Source organism: Suricata suricatta, chromosome 12 (genome assembly GCF_006229205.1).
Source record: "Suricata suricatta isolate VVHF042 chromosome 12, meerkat_22Aug2017_6uvM2_HiC, whole genome shotgun sequence".
NCBI classification, from domain to species: Eukaryota; Metazoa; Chordata; class Mammalia; order Carnivora; family Herpestidae; genus Suricata; species Suricata suricatta.
The window spans coordinates 28937487-28961958 of NC_043711.1; the positions used below are offsets into that span (position 1 = coordinate 28937487).

At 43.1% G+C, this 24472-nt stretch overlaps 1 protein-coding gene across 3 annotated transcripts in view; it reads left to right on the plus strand.

Annotated features, from left to right (window-relative positions):
* Positions 1-24472, plus strand: part of PTPRG (protein tyrosine phosphatase receptor type G) — a 712019-nt gene that overhangs the window by 562760 nt on the left and 124787 nt on the right. For all 3 annotated transcript variants that reach the window (XM_029916842.1, XM_029916841.1, XM_029916840.1), the window contains exons 7-8: positions 4261-4418; positions 15022-15214. In XM_029916842.1, coding sequence (XP_029772702.1) covers positions 4261-4418; positions 15022-15214 — 351 coding nt within the window. The remainder of the gene's footprint in view (positions 1-4260; positions 4419-15021; positions 15215-24472) is intronic.

Below are 24472 nucleotides of genomic sequence, written 5' to 3' on the forward strand. Positions count from 1 at the left end.
TCCCTCTCTCTCTGACCCTGCCCTGCTCACACTGTCTCTCTCTCTCTCAAATAAAACATTAAAAAACAATAATAATACAAGTAATAAGAATTAGAATAAGAATGATACCTGTTATTTATGAGATGCTTACGATGTTCTAAACTCACAACAGCCTGGGAAGCTTTAGTAACTAAGATCACACTGCTTACATGTAGAGGAGTTGAGATTTGAACCCTAGGGGTTGGGAATCTGCCCTCTTCCCCAACTCTTGTAGGGATGAAGAACTGAGGGGCTAATGAGGGCGATGGTTGGATTTTGGTTTTCAGCTCCTGCTCCTAGGCTTACTGTTCCAAATACTAAGTAATTCTTTGAAGAAAGGATCCCGTCTGAATTTCTGTGTTCTCAAGTGCTTGACTTTCTCTCTGGTCTTCCATTTCCCCAGCAGTAAAATCAAAGACTTGGACTACATTGGTGGTTTGCAAGGTGGCCCTAGGTTCCCAACTCAATGCTAACCACAGTGGCTGCACTTGAACTTGTTGAGTTGGCTGCCTCCTGTGTAAGATTTTGTTTGAATAAAGGGTTCCTTGGCTCCCAAAGCCTCTGAACTAGGGTGGTCTAAGCCTCTTGCAGGTCACAGAATCAGACCCAATGGCAGTGACTGTGGTGGAGTCAAAAAGCAGCAACACCACTTCTCTGTCCCTGTCACCATGTCTACCTGCCCTGCCACCCATTCAACGGCATCTGCTCATCAGGTAATGGGTTGGTCAAGGGGGAAAAAATAGCCTTCTGTCTTTAAGGCCATGGTCACACCTGCAGTTTCCATCAGTCCCTCTTCGAATTCCTAAGCCCATACAAGAACTTGGATTTTGAGAGTCCTGACCCTGCTGAAACAATGTGCCCCTGTGACATCTGGCCACCTGGCGAGACAGGTGTTTCTGCTTTATCTTTTCCTGTTCCTTGAAGCCACAGCCTGTTCCTCCAGTGAATGCTGTGGGCCGGGCTTTGCTTCTGCAGGGGTGTGGGGTGCAGGGACTTTCTAGTCACTACCTGTCTGCCTTCAGCATCCTGAACTGCCCCCCTAATATTAGATCAGCTCCTAAGGGGAAAACTCGAAAGACTTTCTGGTCATTCAGCCTAGAGCCCTTGACCATAAGGCAGATTGGTGGGCTGCGGTGTGGCGCCAAGTTCTCCTGCAACATGAGGGAAAAATGAAGACGGTGATATTGTGGCTTGCGATGCCCGACCCTGTGCTCCCCGTATTGGTTGGGACCTCGTGTTGTCTATTTACACAGTCCAGGACTCCCAGAGGCAGCAAGCAGAGGCCAATGTATTTCCTGCTCACAGCCAGCCCAGCCCCAGCCAAGCACACTTGCTGAGATTTAGCCCGTTGGCGGCTGGTAACCAGGTTGAAATGAAAACCCACACTTGCCAGGGGGCGGAGGGGCGATTCTGTGATTCCCAGCCTTTTGTCCAAACAGAATCTGCGTTTGTCATTTTGGTTATAGAACCCTGTAATTTGAAGGCTTTTGCATCTATTAGTTAATGTTTAATTTTTCCTTAAAAAAAACAAAACAGTTGGAAACCTGTATGAGAATCGACCACGTTTTCTGAGCCCCATGAAGAAGGGATTCCGTTTCTCCATTTACTACTGACCTTGGGCTTAGTTATTTAAACTCTCCGTGCCTTGATTTCCGCATCTGTAAAGCTGGATTATTAAAAGCACATACTCATAGTGTTGTAAATTAAAAGCATATAGGGATGGTTTAAGAAAAATGGAAGCCTGGGGCCTCAAGTTGATTGATTTTATTTCAGCTCAGGTCCTCCGTGGTGGGCTCTGTGCTGAGCATGAAACCTGCTTAAAATTCTCTCTCTCTCTCTCTCCCTCCCTCCCTCCCTCCCTGCCTCTCTCTGCCCCCTCCCCCACTCACACTCTCTATAAAATTAAAATAAAATAAAACAAAATATTTTTTTCTTTTATAGTTTATTGTCAGCTTGGTTTCCATATAATACCCAGTGCTCATTCCTGGAAGTGCCCTCCTCCATGCCTGTCACCCTTCCCCTCCCCCTCGCTCCCACCCCCATCAGCCCTCAGTTTGTTCTCAGTATTCAAGAGTCTCTCATGGTTTGCTTCCCTCCCTCTCCCCAACTATTTTCCCCCTTACCCTCCTCCATGGTCCTCTGTTAAGTTTCTCCTGTTCCACTTATGAGTGAAAACATATGGTATCTGTCCTTCTCTGCCTGACTTACTTCACTTAGCAGGACACCCTCGAATTCTATCCACGTTGCTGTGAATGGCCAGATTCCATTCTTTTTCATGGTCATATAGTATTCCATTCTACATATAAAATAGTTTTTAAAAAGAATAATAAAACCTGGACTCTAAACCCAACTATCCAGCTCTGTAAATTGGGAATAATAATAGGACTACTTTGTAGGGCTAAATTAAGAATTAAATAAATTAATCGTTAGAAAGCTCTAAGAACATAGACCTGGCATGTACAGTAAGTACTGCTTAAATGTTTATAACATGTGAATACTTAGAATAGTGCCTGGCATATAGTAAAAGTTAAATAAATGTTAAGTTTTATTCAGTTAATCTCTACCAAAAGGAAATTGTGATTTTAATTATTTTTAAAGAGTTGATTGGGGCACCTAGGTTTGACCTCAGCTCAGGTCATGATCTCATGATTCATGGGTCCAAGCCCCATGTCAGGCTCTGTGCTGACATCTTGGAGCCTGGTGCCTGTTTCAGAAGAGGGGCAGAGACAGAGGGAGACACAGAATCTGATGCACGCTCCAGGTTCTGTGCTGTCAGCACAGAGCCGGACATGGGGTTCAAACTCATGAACTGTGAGATAATGACCTGAGCTGAAGTTAGATGCTCAACTGACTAAGCTACCCAGGCAAAATCAATCAATAAATAAATAAATTTAAAGAGTTGGTTTCTGTTGAGATTATTGCATTACCCCCTCCCATTACAGAGATCTCTTAAGTCTGTGGATACATATTTGCCCAAATACCAGTTTTGGGTGCTCTCCATGAAAGAAGTGGAAACAGGGGTGGTAGCCTGGCGAGAATATTCCTGTAGGCATAGGTGTGTCCAGAAAGTAACCTGGAGCCCTGAGGAATGTCCTTAGGCCCATGGTGAAGGCCATCAAGGAACTAAGGCAAACCACTAACAGAACTATATTCAGACTTATTACATCCCTAAAAGGTATAAGAAAGGAATCCCAGATTTAAATTCAAGGAGAGTTAGACCTTTGGAGACCCAGGAAGAGAGTAGAACCCTCTCTGATTAGAGAAAGAGGCTGGATGATCTACTGTGCCTGACAGTGGGGAACTATAACACGGTGCCCTAATCTCTGTTGCCCTGTTTCTTCCTGCCTCAGGACCTTTGCACATGCTGTTTGCTCAGCCACAAACACTCTTCTGTTTTGCCCCCACCCTTTCCTATTCACATTAACTTCAGCTTTGTCTTTAGCAGAATCAGAGCTGTGCAAGTTCTGATGTCAATGTGCCTGAGTTCCTTTCCCAGTTTTGCCACTTAGGAGCTGTGTGACCTTGGGCAGGCAATAATCCGTTCCACGCTTTGTTTTTCTCATAGAGTTATCGTGAGGTATCATTTTTAGGTCTTAGCTGAAAATATAATTTCTTCTACTTAAGGAAAGACCCCTGTGCTTTTATAAAAAGAAGAAACCAGTTTTCATGGCTATCCTTTGATAAGCTCAGGGTTGTATGTTGATTAGAGTTCACTTTGGTTTGGATAGGCATGCAGCAAAACCATAATGAGATGTGACCAACTTTGGAATTGAACTTTACTGTCAGCTTACTTCATGCTGAGTTTCTCATGGGTGTCCCAGAGTTTATTCCACTATTAGTTCATAAGGATCAGGTGGGAAAGGGTTCAGTGCTGAAGCAAGACTGGGAAGGGGCGGATTACCTAAAATCAAGTCCATTTGTTTTCTGTAGGACTTCTCAGAGACCTCATGATGCTTGTGTTTGGTCTCTTTCCTGGGGGAAGAGGGAGGGACTGCAGATTGCCCTGCATGGCTCATTATGGAACCTGGTTTTCAGGAAATACCGGGCACTGTGGTGCCTCCGAACACCCCCTGGGAAACGCTGCTTTGTTTTCTGGGGCCTTCCCACCACCAAATGCTCGTGCTTTTCAGGATGCAAACACACATCAGGCTTGTGACGTGGCACCAGCATGCCGAGGGTTTGTATGTCCGTCGCGTACTACGACTTCTCACTGTGCCTTTCTTTTCCCTCCTCCTCCAACAGAGAAGGAGACCTTTCTGGATCCTTTCGTCCTGCGGGACCTCCTGCCTGCATCCCTGGGCAGCTACTACCGGTACATGGGTTCTCTGACCACCCCGCCGTGCAGCGAAATCGTGGAGTGGATAGTCTTCCGGAAGCCTGTCCCCATCTCTTACCATCAGGTAGATATTCAGCCCCAAATGGGGCCTCTGTTTCTGCTTGTTTTTTTGTGTTGACTGAACTATCTGATGTTGCCACAATATACCAATAAGGTTTTTGTTTGTTTTGTTTTGTTTTTATGGGTTTTTTTTTTTGATCCTCTGTTCCCCATTGATTTTTTTCTTTCTTTCCAACAAAGATGTGTTTGAACCTAAGAAGTGTAAAATATAAAACATGGTCTCTCAGCCAGATTAACTGGTTTTAGAGAATAGCAGCTGTGAACCCAGGTATTATGTAGGTATTCAATCTTGAGGCAAGAAAAGCTTTCCTCTAGAATGATGGTAGCTTATGCCAGACACTCTTCTAAGCAGTTTATTTGTGTAACTCATTTAATCCTCATGAGCAACAGTCTTATGAGGTAGATACCCTTTGTACCCCCATTTAATAGAGACACAGAAGTGAACTACCTTGCCCAAGGCCACACAGCCAGTTACTAAGCCATTGTGTCTGATCCCAGTGATCACACTCTGAACCACTAAACCTACCCCAAAGTTTGGAAAAAAGAGGGATTTGTATACACGATGAAATGAAAGAAAAAATATCATTGATTGAACTCTTTCTGTGGGCAAACCCTTGAGATGTCGCCAACTTAGTGGCCAAACCCGGTTGAGAGATGGCTCTTGCACTGACATGGTACATGTAAGGACATCGTGACCTGGAGAGATTGGGTAACGTGCCCAAAAATTTGTGGCTAATGAATGTTGAGACCAGAAACCAAGCCCAGGTTTGTCAGATTCTAGAACCCATGTTGGTTAGCACTCCAAGGACCTGCTTCTCTCCCGGTGTGGCCTGGGCTGATTTCACTGGAGGATGGATTTAGAAACTGGGGAAATGCAGATGGGGTTGAGGGCCATGTCACAGGAAGGGGAGCCACCAGGTGGGTGGCAGTGAGAAGGGACAGAGAACCTTGGGATCACCTCATGAAGGATAATAGATAGAAGAAAATTCTTAGAGGGGATATATGTGAGTCGGCGAAATAACAGCATGCAATGAGGTAGAAGAAGATTCTGTTTCTTCTCCATAATTTCAGAAAGGAGAGCCAGCAACAATGGGTAGGATTCTGTAAGAAAAGGGGTTTGAGCCCTTAACCAGGATGGTCTAAGAATGGAAGGTTCGTATCAGAGCTGTGCATAGAAATGCCTTCCCGGAGCGTGACAACTCTGACAATGAGGGATGTTTTAGTGGACAGCGGAAGTCCTGGAATTATGTAATAACATCAGTGATAAAACAACGCAGGCAACAAGGTGGTGGGCCTGGCTGCCATGGCGAATACTCCAAAGATTTCCCTGGTAAGGGCAGAGAGTACAGAGTAGAGACTGGGGGAAATAGGGTTGGTTGGTGTCCTGGTCAGGTCTGTTTTGCATTTAAGAAGCAGAAAGCCACTTAAAGTAGATCAAGTCAAGGGATATTTTAAAGAAACAGTAGTCAAGGCATCGTGAGACAGAGCTGTCGTAATCAGAATCGTCACTAGAAGGGGAAGCATGCTCTGTCTTTCAGGAGCTACACAAGGTCTTGAATCCTGGAGTTTCTGCACAGCTTTGCAATTCTGTACTTCCACAAAATTCTCTCTCCCAGTTTATTTTCTTTTGGTTACCTGGCCAGGTATGGTTACTCCTGTACCAGTTTACCTTTCAGCTCAAGCTCCAGCTACCAACAGACAATAGTGTGAGTCCTATTTCAGGTATTCGAGAAGATGGATCTGAATAGATGTAGGTTAGCCAGCAGATGGGCTGGCCTTGGGTCACGTGTCCATCCTTAAATAAATCATCAGGCATACCAGGTAGCATTCTCAATCTTTAAGTGCTGTCCCTTTGGAAATAAATGGAGCAGGGTTTGGTTTTTGGTTTTTTTTTTTTTTGCAAAAGCAAAGGGCTTTATTACGGGTTTAGGCTCGCCGGGACCTAAACTCGGGCTCACAGACTTTACCGGCGTGGTGGATCCATGCTGAGAGCTAAATGCAGCAGGTTTAGGAGGAGCTATGTGCCTGAGACACATTACCCCACTAACAAAGTTAGGCCAAACAGATTTATTTGGCTTCATTGCTGTTCATATTGTACTTTGAGAATTTTTTTTTCCTTTTAATTCTTCTCTGATGAAAAAAGAAGTACTAGAAATTTGGTCGCTGTACAGGATCTCCGACCTTAAGAAGACAATGAATTAGGAAACGAGTTTTCTTCCTAATGGTGAAGCCAGCATTGTTTTATTAGAACAAAGTCAAATTGCAGTCCAGATTTTTATATCCCCTGGGTTGGGGCAGGGGACTTTTTTGTCCATTAAGATAGATGCTTTTGTTTTCAGAGATACAAGGGCTTGAGAGAATGAGGTTAACAAATGCAAGTCTGGTTACTTTGTTTGCAGGACACTGTGGAGGAAAAAGGCAAAGTTTAGAATTGGGTCTTATTAGAATTCTTGATATCTTATGGGTCCAAACAAAGGGCAGAGTTATAGGCGTGGATATCTTGTCAAGTGCTGTCAGTTAGAAGCATTTTGACATCTGGTAACGGGGTGTCTTAGAAAGTGTTTGGTTACCGCTATCTGGTCTTCACTCCCTGCCACTCGGACCCTCAGAGAGAAGTACTAGTAGAAGAGTTTTGCTCTGTGACTTCCAACATATGACTTGTCTGTAGGTGGTTTATTTCAAGGATATCGTGAAGAAATAAATTAATCATATTGACTTCCCAGTTTCATTCCTGGAAACTGCCCTTAGATAATCCTTGTATCAGACACAGTGTCATCTGTTCGTCTCCCCTCCCCCCTGCCTTCCCCCCAAGGGAGGAAAACAGCTCATTTCCATGTGGCCAAACGGAATCCTTTCTAGTGCACTGCATAGAGGTCACGGTGGTGTCAGCCCTTGGAAAGGAAACCATTAGCCATCCAAGTATTATCACTTCAGACTTCCCACCCCGCCCCTGCCAACATTCTTCCGGAAGTTAGCACGGAATGTTCATTTCAGAAAGGCAGACAGCCAGTGCGAAAGAGCAAGTGGACAGAATCCCATGTCTGCTTCTGTCAGAAAGAAAACATTGCTAGTTCTTCACCCTTCCCTTTCTCCAAAGACTGTTTCATCTTCTTTTCTCTCTTAGTGTGGGTGCCTGTAGGCAGTGAAGACGAGAATGTGTTTGCCGTAAAATGCAGTGGTTAGCATTTGTATGATGACTTGTATGATGTGGATTTTTTTGAAGCCATTCTTTTGCCTCTTTGGTGAGCCTCCTTGGATGTTCCAACCAGCCCTGTAGCCAAAGAGCTCTGACTCTGGCCTGAGTGATAATCTAGATCTAAACTCACTGTTGCTAATGGAATCGCATGTTGGCTTGGTTGGCCAGCAGTCACCATGGCTTTGGTGGTTGGTTCCACTAAACATCTACTATAAGTAATAGGCAGACATCATGGCCCGACTTTCTCACCCAAACAAAATGGCGGCACTCCCAGTGCTGGTGTAAGACATCAAAGGAACAAGACTAGCACATTGAGACGGTGCCTGTGTTGTGCTCATGGCCCACCAGAGAACATGATCGTTTGAGTTCAGTATACTAGGATGTGTTTTGTTCTAGAACAGTGACTCTCAAATGATGATGCTTTGGCCATTGGAAACTATCCCAACCTTCCCTTTCCAGGACTATTTGCTTCCTATAGTTTAAAATATGGTACTACTTATAATTTTCCCTAGCATCAATTTTGTTCAAGTACTTCTTAGAGGCTCTGTCAAAAAGCAGTAAATAAATAGGAAGATGTCTAGTTTGTTTGCTTTTGGATGTTTGATTTTTTTTTTCTAACAGTAGGCTGGAGTGGATAGGAAAGGTTTATTTGCATAACTTTTTTTTTTAACCAATATTATCTCTGTCATAAAGAGCAGAGAAACTTTCTTGAATTAAGATCATGTTCTGGGGCACCTGAATGGCTCAGTTGGTTAAGCACCCAATTCTTGATTTCAGCTCAGGTCATGATCTTACTGTTCCTGAGTTTAAGCCCCACATCAAGCCCCACATTGGGCTCCACGCTGACATGGCTGAGCCTGGTTGAGATTCTCTCTCTCTCTCCCCTTCTCTCTGTCCCTCCCCTGTTCATGCATGCTGGCATTCTCTCCCCCTCCCCCTCTTCCTCTTAAAGTAAGTGAATAAACTTAAAAAAATAAAAAAGACCCCATGTTCCATTTAAAGCCAAACTGCCTGGGTTTCATTCCTGGCTCCCATTTTTCAGCCAAATTACCGAGCTGCTCAATGGCTTAGTCTGTGCCTCAGTTTTCGTCTGTAAAATTGGAATGACAATAACATACCTACTTCATGGAGTCATTTATAAAATTAAGTGATGGAATGTGAGTGAAATGCCTAGACTAGTGCCCAGCACTGCAGGACATGCCCAGGACCTAGTAGCTGGGTTCTTTGTTGCTATTGTTAAATGATCACCAAGGCCCTGGGGCAACATTGTCTGGTAGAAATAAAACACAAGCCACATACATCATTTAACATTTTCTAGCAGCCACATTAAAAACTGGAAAGAGAAATTCATTGTAATATTATATTATATTCAACCCAGTATACCCAAATTATTATCACTTCAACGTATGGGTCTGGCCACATTTCTGGCGGGAGAGCTGCATATGGCTGCTGGGTGTTGTAGCCCTTACGTTTACACCACGGCCACAACTAATGAAGTACGTAATTCAGGCACTTCCTTTCCCGACACCACCTAAGGCACAGTGCACGTGAACAGAGAAGGTTTTATAAATAGTGGGGGTGAAGGTGTCATTCTGAATCCCAACAGATAGTTTTCTTTGGTAATTATGGTTTAATTCGTGTCTTTCTGTAGAAGGCTTTTCTGGTATCGCCTTCATGCAAAACTGTCTCCAGCTACAGGAGAGACACGCCTGCATAGTTAACTAGCTATTCTCAGATTTTATTTTTGCAGCCGCGGTTCAGTAAGTAAAACTTTGGATGCTCCAGGCTATTGGGAACTTATATTCCATCACTTTTGTTTAATAATGAGTCAGCAAAACAGGGCCTGCCCTGTCACTCCTCAAATATGTGGTGACATTAAAGTGTCTCCGTGACCTTAGGTGCGACATTTCAGTTCCTAATGCTTACCCTGGAGTTTATTACTATGTTTATAATGGACGCTGGCTGTGTTTCACTCTCATTATATACCCATCCTATAAAATTCTGTGCACATCAGTCTTTTAATGGTTCATAATTATATTACCTTTGATTTTCTCTCATTTTCCCCCTTCAGCCACGATGGTCCCTTCCCCACATCTCGTGTATGAGAGCCCTTGGTACACAGGAATAGCATGAATAGATTTCAACTTTCCTTTGATTAGAACCGACAGATTAAAAACTAATTATTCCCTCTAATATTTTTATAATAAAAACTAAGTTGAAATGATTTATATACACTTCCAGCCAACACATTTGCAATTCAAGGTTAAAATTGTTCTTGAAACAGCACCAGTTAAAATGCAATTAGCACTCCCCAAGCAGGGATAAAAGAAAGAAATGTTTTTACATGTTCACTTGAAAAGTTAAAAAGTCAATTTTACATTATAGAAATAAAAACTTTCATTTATTTTTACTAAATGATAAGGACTTCATTAGTTATATTAAAGTGAAGATAAATCCAAGTGTGTTTTATTCCTTGACTCTGGGAAAGAATAGGTGACTAGTAGGGTGAGTTCTCTGTGGTGCACAGCTTTTCTCCTTGGGTCCGCCATCTTGTTCATGGTTTCCACTTCCTTCTGTAGGCTGTTTCTTTTGAGAGTACAGAAAAGCACAGGTAGATTTCTGATGCCAGTGGGGAGTGGGAGGTGCCCTGTGTAAGTGGTCTTTCAGGGTCAGCTACAAGGAACAGTTTGGGGACATCTCTTAACACCTTCCGTATTTCCACTGCAGTGTTACTCTTGCGGTGAATAATGCTGCAGGCCTATTCGTGTGACGGGAAGGGGCTGAGAGCATGACAGAGTCCTACAGACCTAGGTTTCTAATCCTCACTTCAACTCTGATTTCCTCTGTGATCTTGGGCAAGTCATGTAAAGTCTCTAAGCCCAGTTTCCTCGTCAGCCAGAAATAATAGTAATGATATGACAATGCCACCACCCTTAGGAGATTTCTGTGAGGATTCAAGGAGAACACGTAACACACGCTCTTTTATAAAAATGTTTATTTTTTTAAATTTACATCCCAGTTAGTTAACATATAGTGCAATAGTGATTTCAGGAGTAGTAACACTCTTATCACAATGCCTTGCATGTAACATACACTCAATAAATAGTAGCTGCTAGTGTTAATGATGTAATAGTATTGTTAATAATGCTACTTTAATGTTATTATTTAATTTTTTTATATTTATTTATTTTGGGGAGAGTGCAGAGAGGGGCAGAGAGATGGGGACGGAGGATCCGAAGTGGGCTCTGTGCTGGCAGGCTGATAGCAATGAGCCCAATGTGGGGCTCAAACCCACGAACTATGAGATGATGACTTGAGCTGAAGTCAGATGTTCAACTGATTGAGCCACACAGATGCCCCTAATGTTATTACTTGAAACTAAATCAATTTATAAACCAAAGTAATGTTGGTAAATTCCATACCTGTCACATAATGAGTTGAATAAACACACTGTGCAAGGGAGGAAGGAGGGAGAAGCAGATAGAACATCTCCCAGGTGCAGCTCACTTAATAGTAACAAGCACCACATGGGGTAGGTATTGATGTTACGTCTGTTGTCCAATAAGAAGACCAAAGGACAGAAACATCAAATATTCTGACCAAAGGTCACACATATGTCAAGTGGAGATGGTAAACAGGGTTTTGAACCCAGATCGCAAGAGTAAGAGTTCTGAGTTTAAGGTCCCACCATTAGAATTCGAGGCCCTGGACATTTTTTGAACAGAGGCATCATGGGATCTCGTGTACATTTTGAAAAGATTTCTGTGCAACTATTCACCAGATCTAGAAGGGTTGACTGTTTGTCCTGTGACCTCCATGTTAGGCAGTGCTGTCATGCCGTCCAGCCCTAGGGGGCACCTTCTCATTGTGGTCTCTGTGAATGGTGTCACGTGGGTTTAAAAAGTGAATGCTCAGGTGGTGGTCAGGCTCACCTTTATCGAGTGATAAGAGTATGGTCGAGGCAAGAGTGTAGGTCCAGGGACAATCTGCAGTAGCTGTGAAATGATTTATCAGTGGATTTCTCACCCAGAGTATCACTGTTGACCTGCCAATGTGAACCCAGAGTCCCTTTGCCAATCCAGGGATTGTGGTGGTTTCCACTCAATGGCCAAACATGGCAGATACCAACAAGAGAGGCCACTGGCGATTTTCATTCCACTTAGAGGAATGACGGGCTTTTAGTGAATGCTGCCAACCTATCAAAGGACATTTGATGAGTCGGCTAAGCTTGACCTCCTTTTCTTCTTTCGGGTGACTGTCAAGTGAAGCTGTGATCCAGTTGACAATATAATATCGTTCAGGTCATCAGTTCACTCTGAGAACATCACATCCTCTCTTGGAAATCTCCGGGCCAGTTAATGACAAGGAAGCTGCCGAGCTTTTAAGCCATAGCTTGTCATTAAGCTGTAAAAGCAATTTAAGCAAAAGCATTTTTGTGTTAAATTCAGAACCTGCCTCTGCTTACAGTTACATGACTAATTCTTTCCTGAGGCATCAGAAAGAAACTTTGTAGGAGAACTAAATGCTAGCTGTGAAAAGAAGCAAGTCTTCTAAAGAATAAACAAGTCTTAGAGTTGGGTTGCCGAGACAGCCTCCAAGGCCATCCTTTCTGGCTTCTCAGAGATGAAACTATTCCAGGATAGACGCCGCTCTTCCAGAAGATTTCCCGTCTACCTGGCTATGAATGGCTGCCTGGCCATTAAAAAAAAAAATTTTACCCTGAAAGTTAAGGAATTCTTCGTTTTTATTCAACTCACGTCTCTAAGGCTTTAATTTAAACTAGTTGCCTCTTTTTGGCCTTCTCTGGACATGGAGAAGAGCTGTTCAGCACCTTCCACATACAAGGGCCTTTAATCAAATTACTCCTAACTTGTCTTTTCTTCAAGCCAAACATTTCCCCTTCCTTTAGCCTTTCCACGTGGGATTTATCCTTCGTCTTTTTAATCGTTTTGGTTGGTCTTTCCTGAGATGGTCTCCAGAGGGTCTTTGTTCATTCTATCCATGTAATTTTAAGTTATTTTCTCTAAGGAGACCCGAAACTTTCTCTCACGTATGGATGTGTTTGGTTCTGATTTGGGCAGTCCTATCAAGAGCGTACACATTGCCGAGCGGGGGCAATTTGATTTTTCAGGACCTCCAGTTATCTATGTGGGTCCCATTTGGCAGAAGAAACAGTCCAATGTTCTTAATTTTTCTGCTTTTATTTTCCTTTTATCTCCACTGTAAATAAAGAAGGAGCATCAGAAGCAACAATGGGAAAGAAGGCAATTCTGAATAGCCACCAGAGAGTCATTTGGAAGTTACGTGATGGGCAGAGAAGTGGAATAACCCCCCAGTACCAGGCTACTTTTGCCTCTGAGCTGGTTAAGACCATCCTGACTCGATTACCTTTTAGCCTTCTCTGGACATGGAGGCAGGAAAGGTTTCATGGTTTATTACCACTTTAAGTTTGCAGGAGAACTGGAGGGGAGGTGGACCGATAGGTGAATCTAGGTACTCAAATGATTTTTCTTGGCTATGGTCACTATGAACATTGCTTTCTCACGCAAAGAGAGCGAGTTTCAGGTCACGCTAGTCATTTTTTGTGACATTCTCTGAAGCAGTTTGAAAACACTGGGGTTAGTTTTAGGCTTCAGAAACCCAGATTAGGGGGGCCTGGCCAGCTCAGTCAGTAGAACATGTGACTCTTGATCTCAGGGTTGTGAGTTCAAGCCACATGCTGGGCATGGAGCCTACTTTAAAAAAAAAAAAAAAAAAAAAAGCCCGGGAGGCGGGATGGGGTGGAAGGGGAGAAAGAAATCCAGTCATATTGTTCTTGTTTATTTTACACATTGGTATTGGTCACCTTCTAGTCCCCCAACTTCTAAGGCAGCCACTCAGTGCCTGGTTGGGAAGTATCTAACATCATTCATATTGTACTTCTCTCCTGAGAAAGCATTCTGATCTGGTATCCAGGGAGTCAAATGGGCCAGAAAGAGTTTATTCAGTGTCTCTTGTTTGCATTCCATTTTCTTCCCTCAGGTGTTAGTATTTTACATGGCTGGGCATTTTAGATTAACTTCATTTCTCTGGTGACCGGGATAACTTTCTGGTCCACTGAGAACCTCTGGCACCCAATGTCAGCTTCATTTCTCATATATCATAAAATTTCTTTGTTTTTTTAAATCCTTTTTAGAAAATTTTTTAATCTTTTCAAAAAAGAGATTTGAGATTGAGTGAGTAGGGAAGGGGCAGAGAGAGAGGGAGACACTGAGGGAGAATCAGAAACAGACTCCAGGTTCTGTATTTTTAGCACAGAACCCACTGTGGGGCTCGAACTCCCAGACTGTGAGATCATGACGTGAGCCAAAGTCGGATGTTTAACCAACTGAGCCAGCCAGGTGCCCCGAAAATTACTTTTTTTTTATGAACAGAAAATTGAGGGCCACAGAGAATCCTTGTTGATAATAGATGTATGACCCTAGAGTCCTGATGGTTTTTTCTTTGCTTTTCCATAAGAGTTTAGCCCGTAATCTTGTAGAAATTGTTTTTTCATAATATTAGTAAAAATGATAGCAGCTAACCTTTGCTGTGGGCTTACTGGCTGCTAAATACTTTCCAGACATCTTGATCCTTTCAAGAATTTTATAAAATAGCTACTAGTAATAGATCTATTTTACAGATATGGAAACTTGAGTTCCAGAAAGCTCTAATAGTTTGCCTATGGTTGCCCATCTGGTAAGTGGTGAAATTGGGCAGTGTACTTTGCAAACCATGCCTCCAGCAGCTTTAAGCCTTAGCGGCTTTGCTATGCTAGATCCCCAGTGCGTATGTAAGAAGATGCTTAGTAAGAATTAAGTCACTAGTATTTATTGAGTCTTTTGTGCCAGGAACTGTTTTAAGCATTGCTCACGGATTATCTCATTTAGTCCTGGCACACAACCCGATCCGGGTAGACGCTGCTATAATTATCACGACTTTGTTGAGGAACATTGAGGCTCAGAGAAATGAAGCAACTTTCTCAGGGCCACAGAGCAGTTGAGCCATGGAGTGAGAATTTCCATCCAGGTCGTCTTGCTCCAGAACCGGCCAGTTTGACCATAACTTGGTGCTCTTCCCCAGAATAACAGTCTTGCCACCAGCAGGCACAGCAGAAAGACTAGAACTCCTTTCTGAGACACCAACTAAGAGAGTTGCGTACAGCCCTCCAGGGGAGTGTTCTCCTGGTTCGCTGGCAGGACACAAAACGCAGCCAGATAAGCCTGTTGGCAGTGACTCCAGCAGGCACCCTGTGTCCTGATGGGTTTGTCAGACTTGGCATTGGGCAAATCCTGGCGTTTGCTGTTCTTGTCACCCCCCACCCACATTGTACCACATAGCTTTTCTCATCGGTGGTCTTTTTTTTTCCTTCCCTCTCTGGTGCTCTATTCAGCTCGAAGCTTTTTATTCCATCTTCACCACGGAGCAGCAAGACCACGTCAAGTCGGTGGAGTATCTGAGAAATAACTTTCGGCCACAGCAAAGGCTGAATGACAGAGTGGTGTCCAAGTCTGCGGTCCATGACGCCTGGAACCCTGACGTGACAGACTTCTTAGAAAACCCGCTGGGGACAGAGGCCTCTAAAGGTATTCTTGGATTAAGGGCTCTTGCCCAGAGCAAGATTCCTCATCATAAATTACTTTAAATTAAAAGGAGTTCCACACCAGCCAAGAGTTGGAATTCGGTGTGAAGAGCATATGCTTCTCTGCTAAGAGAGACTTGTCTGGGTGATAAATAGAAGCAGTTGTGGGAATAACTTCAGCTAAATAGCTATATGTTCAAAACTGCCCTTTTGACTAGTGATGCATCAGTCAGTCTGTTGGTATTTTTACCTTGTAACATCAACACTAATGAGTTAATGTCTAAAGAAAGCTTTGGGGTGTCTTACTTTTTACTCATCCCCCTTGTTGAGATCAGGACGTTGTCTCAGACCTCAGACATCTGCACCTTTGACTCGCCCTCCACACTCCACTCTGCAGCATCCTTATTCACCTCTACACCAGGCGAGACCCCCCCGCCCCAGGCTCTCACCTCCCACCAGACACCACGTGGTCTGTCCTAAACCATTATTTTTACAGTTTGATTCCTGTATTTAATACACATGAGTTTATTGTTTTCTGGCATCCTCCACCTTTCCATTCCTACATTCTCTTGTGAGCTGAGTATATATTCCTCTTTTGGGAAATGAAATAGTCTGATTCTACCCTCACAGCTCAACCTCAGGCTCTGTGACTTGTCCTCATTGTGACTTAGAGCTCAGGAAACATGCAGAGAACAGGCTAATCAAAGCTCCAATACTTGGAAGGCAGGAAGGAATAAAAAGGAATTTTCTTTGGGTATGGAGAGCTGGCTCTTTCCCAAGCCAGGGCTCTCAGAAATCGTGAGCTTGGGTAGCGTGGGAAAGGCTGGTGTCACCTCTCAACACTGGACCTAGACTGTGGCATTTTTAGTGGGGTAAGTTATACGGGAATGTTTTGTTTCAAGAGTGCCCCCGCCGCCAGTAATAAGGACCGGTTTACTGGCAGATGACCTTTATAAGAACAAAGGGGGAATTCGTAGGGGGAATGCGATTATATTCCACAAATAACTGCATTGATGTGCACTTTGATGATAAGAATGAGCCCATTCTCCAGGCTCATATATCTGAAAAGGAGCTAAAAGAAGAGGAAAAGGAGCTTAAGAATGTGATCATTTCCTTCCTGTCTGTGTGATTTTGTTTGAGGATGGTGAGAGAAGCTAGCGTGGCCAGATCCCATCAAGAGACGCTTGAGATTCAAGTAATTGGGAGCCGACACTTTGTCAAGAGCATCGTTTGTCGGGTGGGAACAATGGGAGGCCTTAGGTTGGCTTGCATCGCAAACCTCGCCTGGGCTCATTTTGTTTCTTAACCAAGCTAAAAATATAGAAAACGACCAAACTGGAAAGCTTTCTCCCAAGAGAACTTGCTTGGGAAAAGAAGAATCTCTTAGGGATTGAGTATTTTGTGAGAGGTGAATGCCAAGGATGTGTACGGGATGACGAATTTATGTCACAAGTGAGTGCAAGATGTGGTAGCTCAGAATTGCTGAGGTTATGACAGTTACAAAGATTTTTGCTAAAAAATGGGCCGGGGGGCGCCTGGGCAGTTCAGTCAGTTGAGCGTCCGACTTAGGCTCAGGTCCTGATCTCACTGCTTGTGGCTTCAAGCCCCATGTCGGGCTCCGTGCTGACAGCTCAGAGCCTGGAGCGTCTTCGGATTCTGTGTCTCCCTCGCTCTCTGCCCCTCCCCCACTCATACTCTGTCTCTCTTTCTCTCAAAAATAAACATAACAAAAAATTTAAAAAAGAAGCTGAGTATGTGATCTATCACCCATGCAGAGGGAATGCATGGCCCTTATTACTCCAGAGAGTTAGAGAAGATCCTGGTTTCTGTCGCATTAAATTGTCAAGGGAGCAAGGTCTATGGAGTGGGTTCTCTGAATTTAAGCAGAGCCATGGACCCATCCTTAAATATAGGGAATCAGTTCTTCTTTCTACAAGGCTTTGTTGCAATTATCCTAGGGTCTATTGCTGACCCCTAAAGTGTGTGAATATAAAAATATTTTCTCATCATTGTAGAGGCAGAGAAAGATGTAAGTACCATCCTATTTGTTGCTTAGACATATAATTAGAACGTAACATACAGAAAAGTGCACATATTACACATGCACAACCAGATGCACGTTCACAAACCAAATACACTTGAATAGCAAAGACCCAGGTCAAGAAGCTAACTAACACCAGCAGCTTCCTAGGAATGCCTCCACCTCCTTCCTAGTAACTGTCCATTCCCAAGGGTAACGAAGACCATGAATTAGCTTTGCCTGTTGTTCAGTTTCATAGCAACACAATAATCCATTTTTTGGATTATTAAAAAAAATCCTTTTTTGTGTCTTGTTTTTTGTTCTTGTGCACTGGTTGGGAGGGTCATCTGTAGGTCTGGTTTGTTCTTAAAAGATAATCCAATTCTTAAAGTAAATGCAGGTGAGACTCCACATGGATTTATTTAGCCACTTCTGTATACATGAGTGTGTGGATTATTTCCACATTTTGGAAATATGATGAAAATTCTCAACCAAGCCTTTTGATGGGCATATGGACGTATCTCTACTGGGTATGAACCTGGGGGTAAAATGGCGGCAGCCCAGAGTATACACATGTGTCAGATTTGGCTAGTTTCCCAGAGTGACGGTATGTACCGGGTTATACTTCTGCGAGCAGTCAGTCGGGGTTTCCTGGTTTGTTTTTTTTTATGGGATAATGTACATGCCATAAAATCCAGCGGTTGTAAATGCACGATTCAATCATTCTACAGAATGTATAGTGCCAGTTATGTAACCATGTAATCTAGGTTTAGACCATTTTCATCACTCCCAAAAGTTCCTTCATGACCCTTTGCTGTCAGTCACTTCTTTCTCCTTAACTTTAAGCAACCTCTCTCTGATCTGCTTTTATCTTTCACTTGACATTAGGATTTTAAGATTTATCCATATTGTAGCCTGAATCATGGGCTCATTCCTTTTAATCTCTCAATAGCAATAAAACCTATTTGTTGTTGTTTTTTTTTTTTTTTAGTAACAGCTTTATTGAGATTTAATTCACATACTATAACATTCACTTTTTAATTGGGCAGGTTGTTAATTTTTTTAATGTTTATTTTTGAGAGAGAGAAACAGAGCATGAGCAGGGGATGGGCAGAGAGAGAGGGAGAAACAGAATCTGAGGCAGGCTCCAGGCTCTGAGCTATCAGCACAGAGCCTGATGCAGGGCTTTGACTCACAATTGACTGAGCCACTCAGCCACCCCTAACATTCTTTTCTTTTTTTAATGTGTGCTTTGGGGATGCCTGAGTGGCTCAGTTAGTTAAACTTCTGACTTTTGATTTTTGCTCAAGTCATGATCTTGTGGTTCATGGGTTTGAGCCCCTTGTTGGGCTCCATGCTGACAGCCCTGAGCCTACTTGGGTTTCTTTCTCCCTCTCTCTCTCCGCCCTTCTCCCACTTGCACATGCATTATCTCTCTCTCTCTCTCTTTCTCTCTCTCTCTTTCTCTCAAAATAAATAAATGAACTTAAAAAAATTAAAGTGTACACTTCATCGGTTTTTAGTATATTCACAAAGTTGTGCAAGCATCACTACTGTCTACTTCCAGAACATTAATATCACCCCTCCCCCCAAGAGAAATGCCATACCCATTAGCAGTCAGTCACTCCTTCTTCCCTTTCTTTCTCTGGCCCCTCCTACTTTCTTAATATGGATTTGCCTTTTAATATTTCACATAAATGCAATCATACACGATATGGCTTTTAAATTTTTTAAAAAGACTTTTAATGCTTATTTATTTTTGAGAGACAGAGACAGAATGTGTGCAGGAGAGGGGAGAGAGAGGTAGACACAGAATCTGAAGCAGGCTCCAGGCTCTGAGCTGTCAATACAGAACCTAACACGGGCCTTGAACTCCTGAACCCTGAGATCGTGACCTGAGGCGAAGTTGGACGCTTAACTGAGCCACCCAGGCGCCCCAATCTCAGCCTTCCTTTAGCATAATATTTTAGCATGCTATTTTCAGGTTTCATCCATACTGGAATATGTATCAGAATTTTCCATTTCATGGCCAAATAATATATCATTGTATGGATATACCATATTTTGTTTACCTGCTTCTCAATTGACAGGTGTTTGAATTTTTTCTACTTTTTGGCTGCTGTCACTAATGCTGCAGTGAACATTCATGTCCAAGTTCTTGTGTGGACTTAGGCTTTCACTTCTCTTGGATATATACTTAGGAGTAGAATTGCTGAGTCATAGGGTAAGTCCAGTTTTGAAGTTTGGAGGAACTGCCAACCTATTTTCCAAATCCAGTGCACCTGTTTACATTCCCAGCAGTAATCTTCCCCAACACTTGGTGCGTGGTTTTTTTTCTATCCACCCCAGTGGATGTGAAGTAGTATCAATTTGCATTTCCCCAATGACTATTGATAGGGTCCTGTTTGTTTTTTAATGCACACTTCATGGAATCACAGTCTACCTAACCAAACGTTCCTCCCCCCTGCCCCCCACCCCAAGAAAATTCCCGTAAATCCATGGCACTTTGGGCCAAAGGCCAGGCACAAGTGCTGGCAATCAGCAGGCAGCCTAGGGGCTTAGATTGCTGACCGTACACACTTATGCAGTAGAGAGTCCCAATACACAGGGAGAATCCCTTTCTCTTCTCTAGTCTTCTGCAAAAAAGATTTCAAAAAGAGAAGGATGGTGTTTTGTAATCTTCTGATAATTAAGAAAAAGAAAATCAAAGCCTGTCTGGTTGGCTTTCTCTATCTGATCGTTATTGGAAACTTCCAGTGCCTAAGGGAGCTACAGTGTGGATCATGCAGTTATGCATTTATTGTGCTATGATCATAGGGGAAAGAAAAATAAATTAATTACAGAAGGGAAGGGTCAATAAGCTTTCTTGGTTAAGGACCAGATAGAGGCCATTTACTCAGCTCTGCCTCTCTGGGATGAAGGCAGCCATGGACAACATACAAATGAGTGGGTGTAGAAAATGTCTCCCCCAAACACCTTATTTACAAGAATAGGCAGGAGGCCAGATTAAAAAAAAAAAAAATTAACGTTCATTTATTTTTGAGAGAGAGACAGAGCATGAGCAGGGGAGAGGCAGAGAGAGAGGGAGACACAGAAACCGAAGTAGGCTTCAGGCTCTGATCCGTCAGCACAGAGCCCTACACGGTGCTTGAACTCATGAACCATAAGATCATGAGCTGAGCCAAAGTCAAACGCTTAACTGGCAGAGCCACTCAGGCACCTCGGCAGCAGGCCAGATTTACCAACTGGTGCTCGAGAGGGTGTCTCAAACTAAGATGGAAAAACTCACTCATTGGCTTAGTTTAAGGTAAATATTTTCTGTCTTAAAGATGGCTGTGACCATGACCATGAGGCATTGGTTGGTTCTACTTTTCCCTTCCACTGCAAGACCTTGGGGCCAATTAGAGATTTATTAACTCAGTAACCAACCACTTACCAAGTCACCTTAACACCTGGTCATCTTTCACAGCCAAGGTGTAAGAGAGCCTCAATGGACTGATTACAGCCCTGCACCTCCCTCGTTCCCCCGGCTGTGATCATTAACTGGTGTTCATTGAGCAACGCTGTGAGGAGTGCCTGAGTTAACGTGCCCCCGTCTTGCCCTGCTGTCAGGATGATTGGACATACTGGAAAGGAGAAAACAGAATCGAGCCTTTCAGTGCCAGCACTAGACGCATGGCCATGTACAACACCAAAGGAAAGGGGGGAAAAGTCATCTCAATATTGTATTGTTGCTGAAGAAAGACTTATAATGGATGTCATCCATAAAAAATAGAAAGCTTTAAGTTCCAGTAAATGGAAACAATATTTAGGCTTGGTGGATTGTTCGGGGGACATCCAATTCTCCACTCTGCCCTTTGTCGGTAAATAACTTGGACAGACTTTAGGATTTAATGGGCTGTCATTTCAGTTATTCTGCAGCACATCCCGGACACATGGAAGAGCATTCAGTGATTAAGTGCTGAATACTGTCTATTGTGAAGACTTTTGGAACAGTGAACGGAGGAAAAATAACTTTCCTTCCAACAACATGAAACATATGGTTTATTAATTTAACAAAACCTGTTCAAGCCACAGTGGAATCAAAACCACTTGATCTGATAATTTGATTTGATGGCTTAATTAAAATGACACTGCATAATGTAATAAAAGCAAAGGAAATAGTGAGGACACTGGCCTGCTGGTGTGCCTTCCAGTCTCCTAAGCGGACGCCATGTTTTTTTGAAGAATGGTCTTTGCTGCTGCTGAGGGAGGGATCTCTTGTTTAGCTACATTTTCAATGGTGAAGATGGCTTGCTGTGTTGGTTAAAAGCAGTTTTTAGGAACATATACAATTGTGTGAGATTATCTCAGTAATTGGCCTATTTTAAATCCAAGTAACATTGAGAAAGAACATCCCATTACACGCCCAAATTAGCAAACAAAGAAGTAAAGCCATAATTGCTTTTAAAAAGTTTGACATTGAAAATTGTAATTTTTTTTTGCTATTTTTGGAGAAAATATTAATGTTGTTCTATTTTCAATTTAATCATTTCTACATACCAAATTAATGAGCTCAAATTATTTTATTAAAATAATCTCTGATATGAGCATTTAATTCCTTTGTAGGCAGCTGTCCTTCCAGAAACACTTCCAGAAAGTTATCTTGTTCCTTCCAGAAACTTCCAGCGCAGAAAAGTGCTGAGAAAAACACATTTTAACACTTTTAAAAATGGAGTGTTTTTAACCTCCTTTAAAAAAAAAATAACTATCATTAGCCATTACTGTTTGACCTGAGGAGTGATTTAAACAGAGGCAAAAAGTAGGGCTGTGTTTAGGATTCTCCAGCATCTGAGGTTCTCCTACTTCTGAAGGTCATGCCCATGCTGTATCCGACATTTTTATGTGCTTCGAAGTCCCGTGATTAGTGTCACTTTTTGTAAATCTCTAAAGAGTTGGTACAAGTTGCCTTTGATTGGTTGACATGAAGTTGATATTCACAGACATTTAATGTAGCATTAACTACTTTTGCTTATGTTGTGTAGCCAGTGAATTTCTTTTCATATGTTAGCCATCTTCATCCGACTTTGGGGAGCTTGTTGACTCTGGAAGCTATGCCCGAAGCCCTTGTGGTTAAACAGGCTATGTGGGTTTTTTTTTTTTAATGTTTATTTATTTATTCTTGAGAGAACATGTGCATGTGCATGAGCAGAAGATGGGCAGAAAGAGAGGGAGAGAGGGAGGGAGAGGAGAGAGAGAGACACACAGAATCCCAAGCAGGCTCTATGCTTTCAGCACAGAGCCCAATACAGGGCTTGAGCCCACAAAACCTTGAGATCATAGCCTGAGTTGAAACAAGAGTCGGGGGGCGCCTGGGTGGCTCAGTCGGTTAAGCCTCCGACTTCAGCTCAGGTCAGATCTCACCATCATGGGTTCGAGCCCCGCGTCAGGCTCTGTGCTGACAATTAGCTCAGAGCCTGGAGCCTGCTTCCGGTTCTGTGTCTCCTTCTTTCTCTGCCCCTCCCCCTCTCGTGCTCTGTCTCTCTCTGTATCAAAAATAAATAAAACATTAAAAAAATTAAAAAAAAAAAAGAAACAAGAGTCAGATGCTTAACCAAATGAGCCTCCCAGGTGCCCCCTGGATGTGGATTTTTTTAATGTGCCAAATGGCTGTACTGGCCTCTTCGTTCATATGTTGTCTTTAGTCCTGAAAACAGTCTTCAGTCACTTTTCATTTCACTTTTCACTTATCAAATATGTGTTGAGCATGTACTATAAACAAGTTCTCAGCACTAGAAATAAAGGTAACAGGGAGAACAGTCCCTCGTCATGGATCTTATGCTTTAATGGGGAGAAAGAAATAAACAAGTTCACTGACAATGATAAAGTTTCAGTGTTCTGAAGATCCAGCCAGGGAATATTCTAAGAGTAGTAGAGTGTGGTGAAGCAGTGAGGAAGAGATCTTCCCTGGGTGGAGCACAAGGTGATAAAGAGCCAGCCCTCCAAAATTCCTAGAGGGGAAGGTCATTTGCAAAGGTTCTGAGGCATGGAAACTGGCATGGAGAGATGGGCAAGGGTCAAGTCCAGAAAAGGCATCTCTTGATATTCTTGTGGCAGTGGGAAGCCTTTGGAGAGTTGAAGAAGGGCGATGGAATGATCTGAACACATTTTTGAGCCCATCTCTCTGCTATGTGAAAAATGTTTGCAGGGGACTTGGGGTATAACTTATAAGAGAGGTGACGAATAGAAATATTCCCTGCAGATAACAGGCTGGCATGATGGTGGTCCTGGGAGAGGTAGAAGTGATCCATTAGGAGTGGATTTCGGAATTGAGCCTCCGAGATTTACTAATCGTTTGGATGGAGAATGGGTGGAGGTGAGCAAAAAAAGAAATGTGCTATTATTGTTTCTCTTTAGCAGATATGAGGGTTCTGAGACTCAGAGCAAGGGAGCCTTCCAGCTGAGGCTGAGATGCGAAGCAGGATTTCCATGTGCCCAAATGCAGCAGTCTTTCTCTTTTCCAAGGGACTGCCAGCTTCGAAACGAATCTTCAAGCAGTGGCCTCTTTGTTTTAAATGTCATGAGGTGGCTTGAACAACACAGTGTATTACTCTCTCGATGAACAAAAGAGCTTCAAAAATAAACATACTTGGGGCGCCTGGGTGGCTCAGTCGGTTAAACCTCCGGCTTTGGCTCAGGTCAGATCTCACGTTCGTGGGTTCGAGCCCCGCGTCAGGCTCTGTGCTGACGGCTGGCTCAGAGCCTGGAGCCTGCTTCTGGTTCTGTGTCTCCTTCTCTCTCTGCCCCTCCCCCTCTCATGCTCTGTCTCTCTCTGTATCAAAAATAAACAAAACATTTTAAAAAAATAAATAAACATACTTGTGGGGATTGGGTATTCTTCCTAAACATCGGATTTATTATCCTAACAGGAATCACTGTGCTCTGTCTTTATCTGCTTGGCTTACTTTTAGAGGGTTTTCTTTGGTGTTTAGAGCATAAGCTACAGAGGCCTTATCACAGGGTTATTCCCTGGGTGGGCCAGTGCGCCCAGTTGATCTGGACGCTGGGGGGCTCTCCTAGGCTGAGGGTGTTGTGTATCCTTGGATCAACAGAGCCTCACACAGTACCTAGGACATAGTAGGTAGATAGTCCTCTTTTGCTCATGAAATGAATGAGTGAATGAATGAATGAATAAATGAGACAGTGTGAAGTGATGGGTAAAAGTATAGATTTTGGAGTCCAGCAAACCTGGGCTCCAGACCA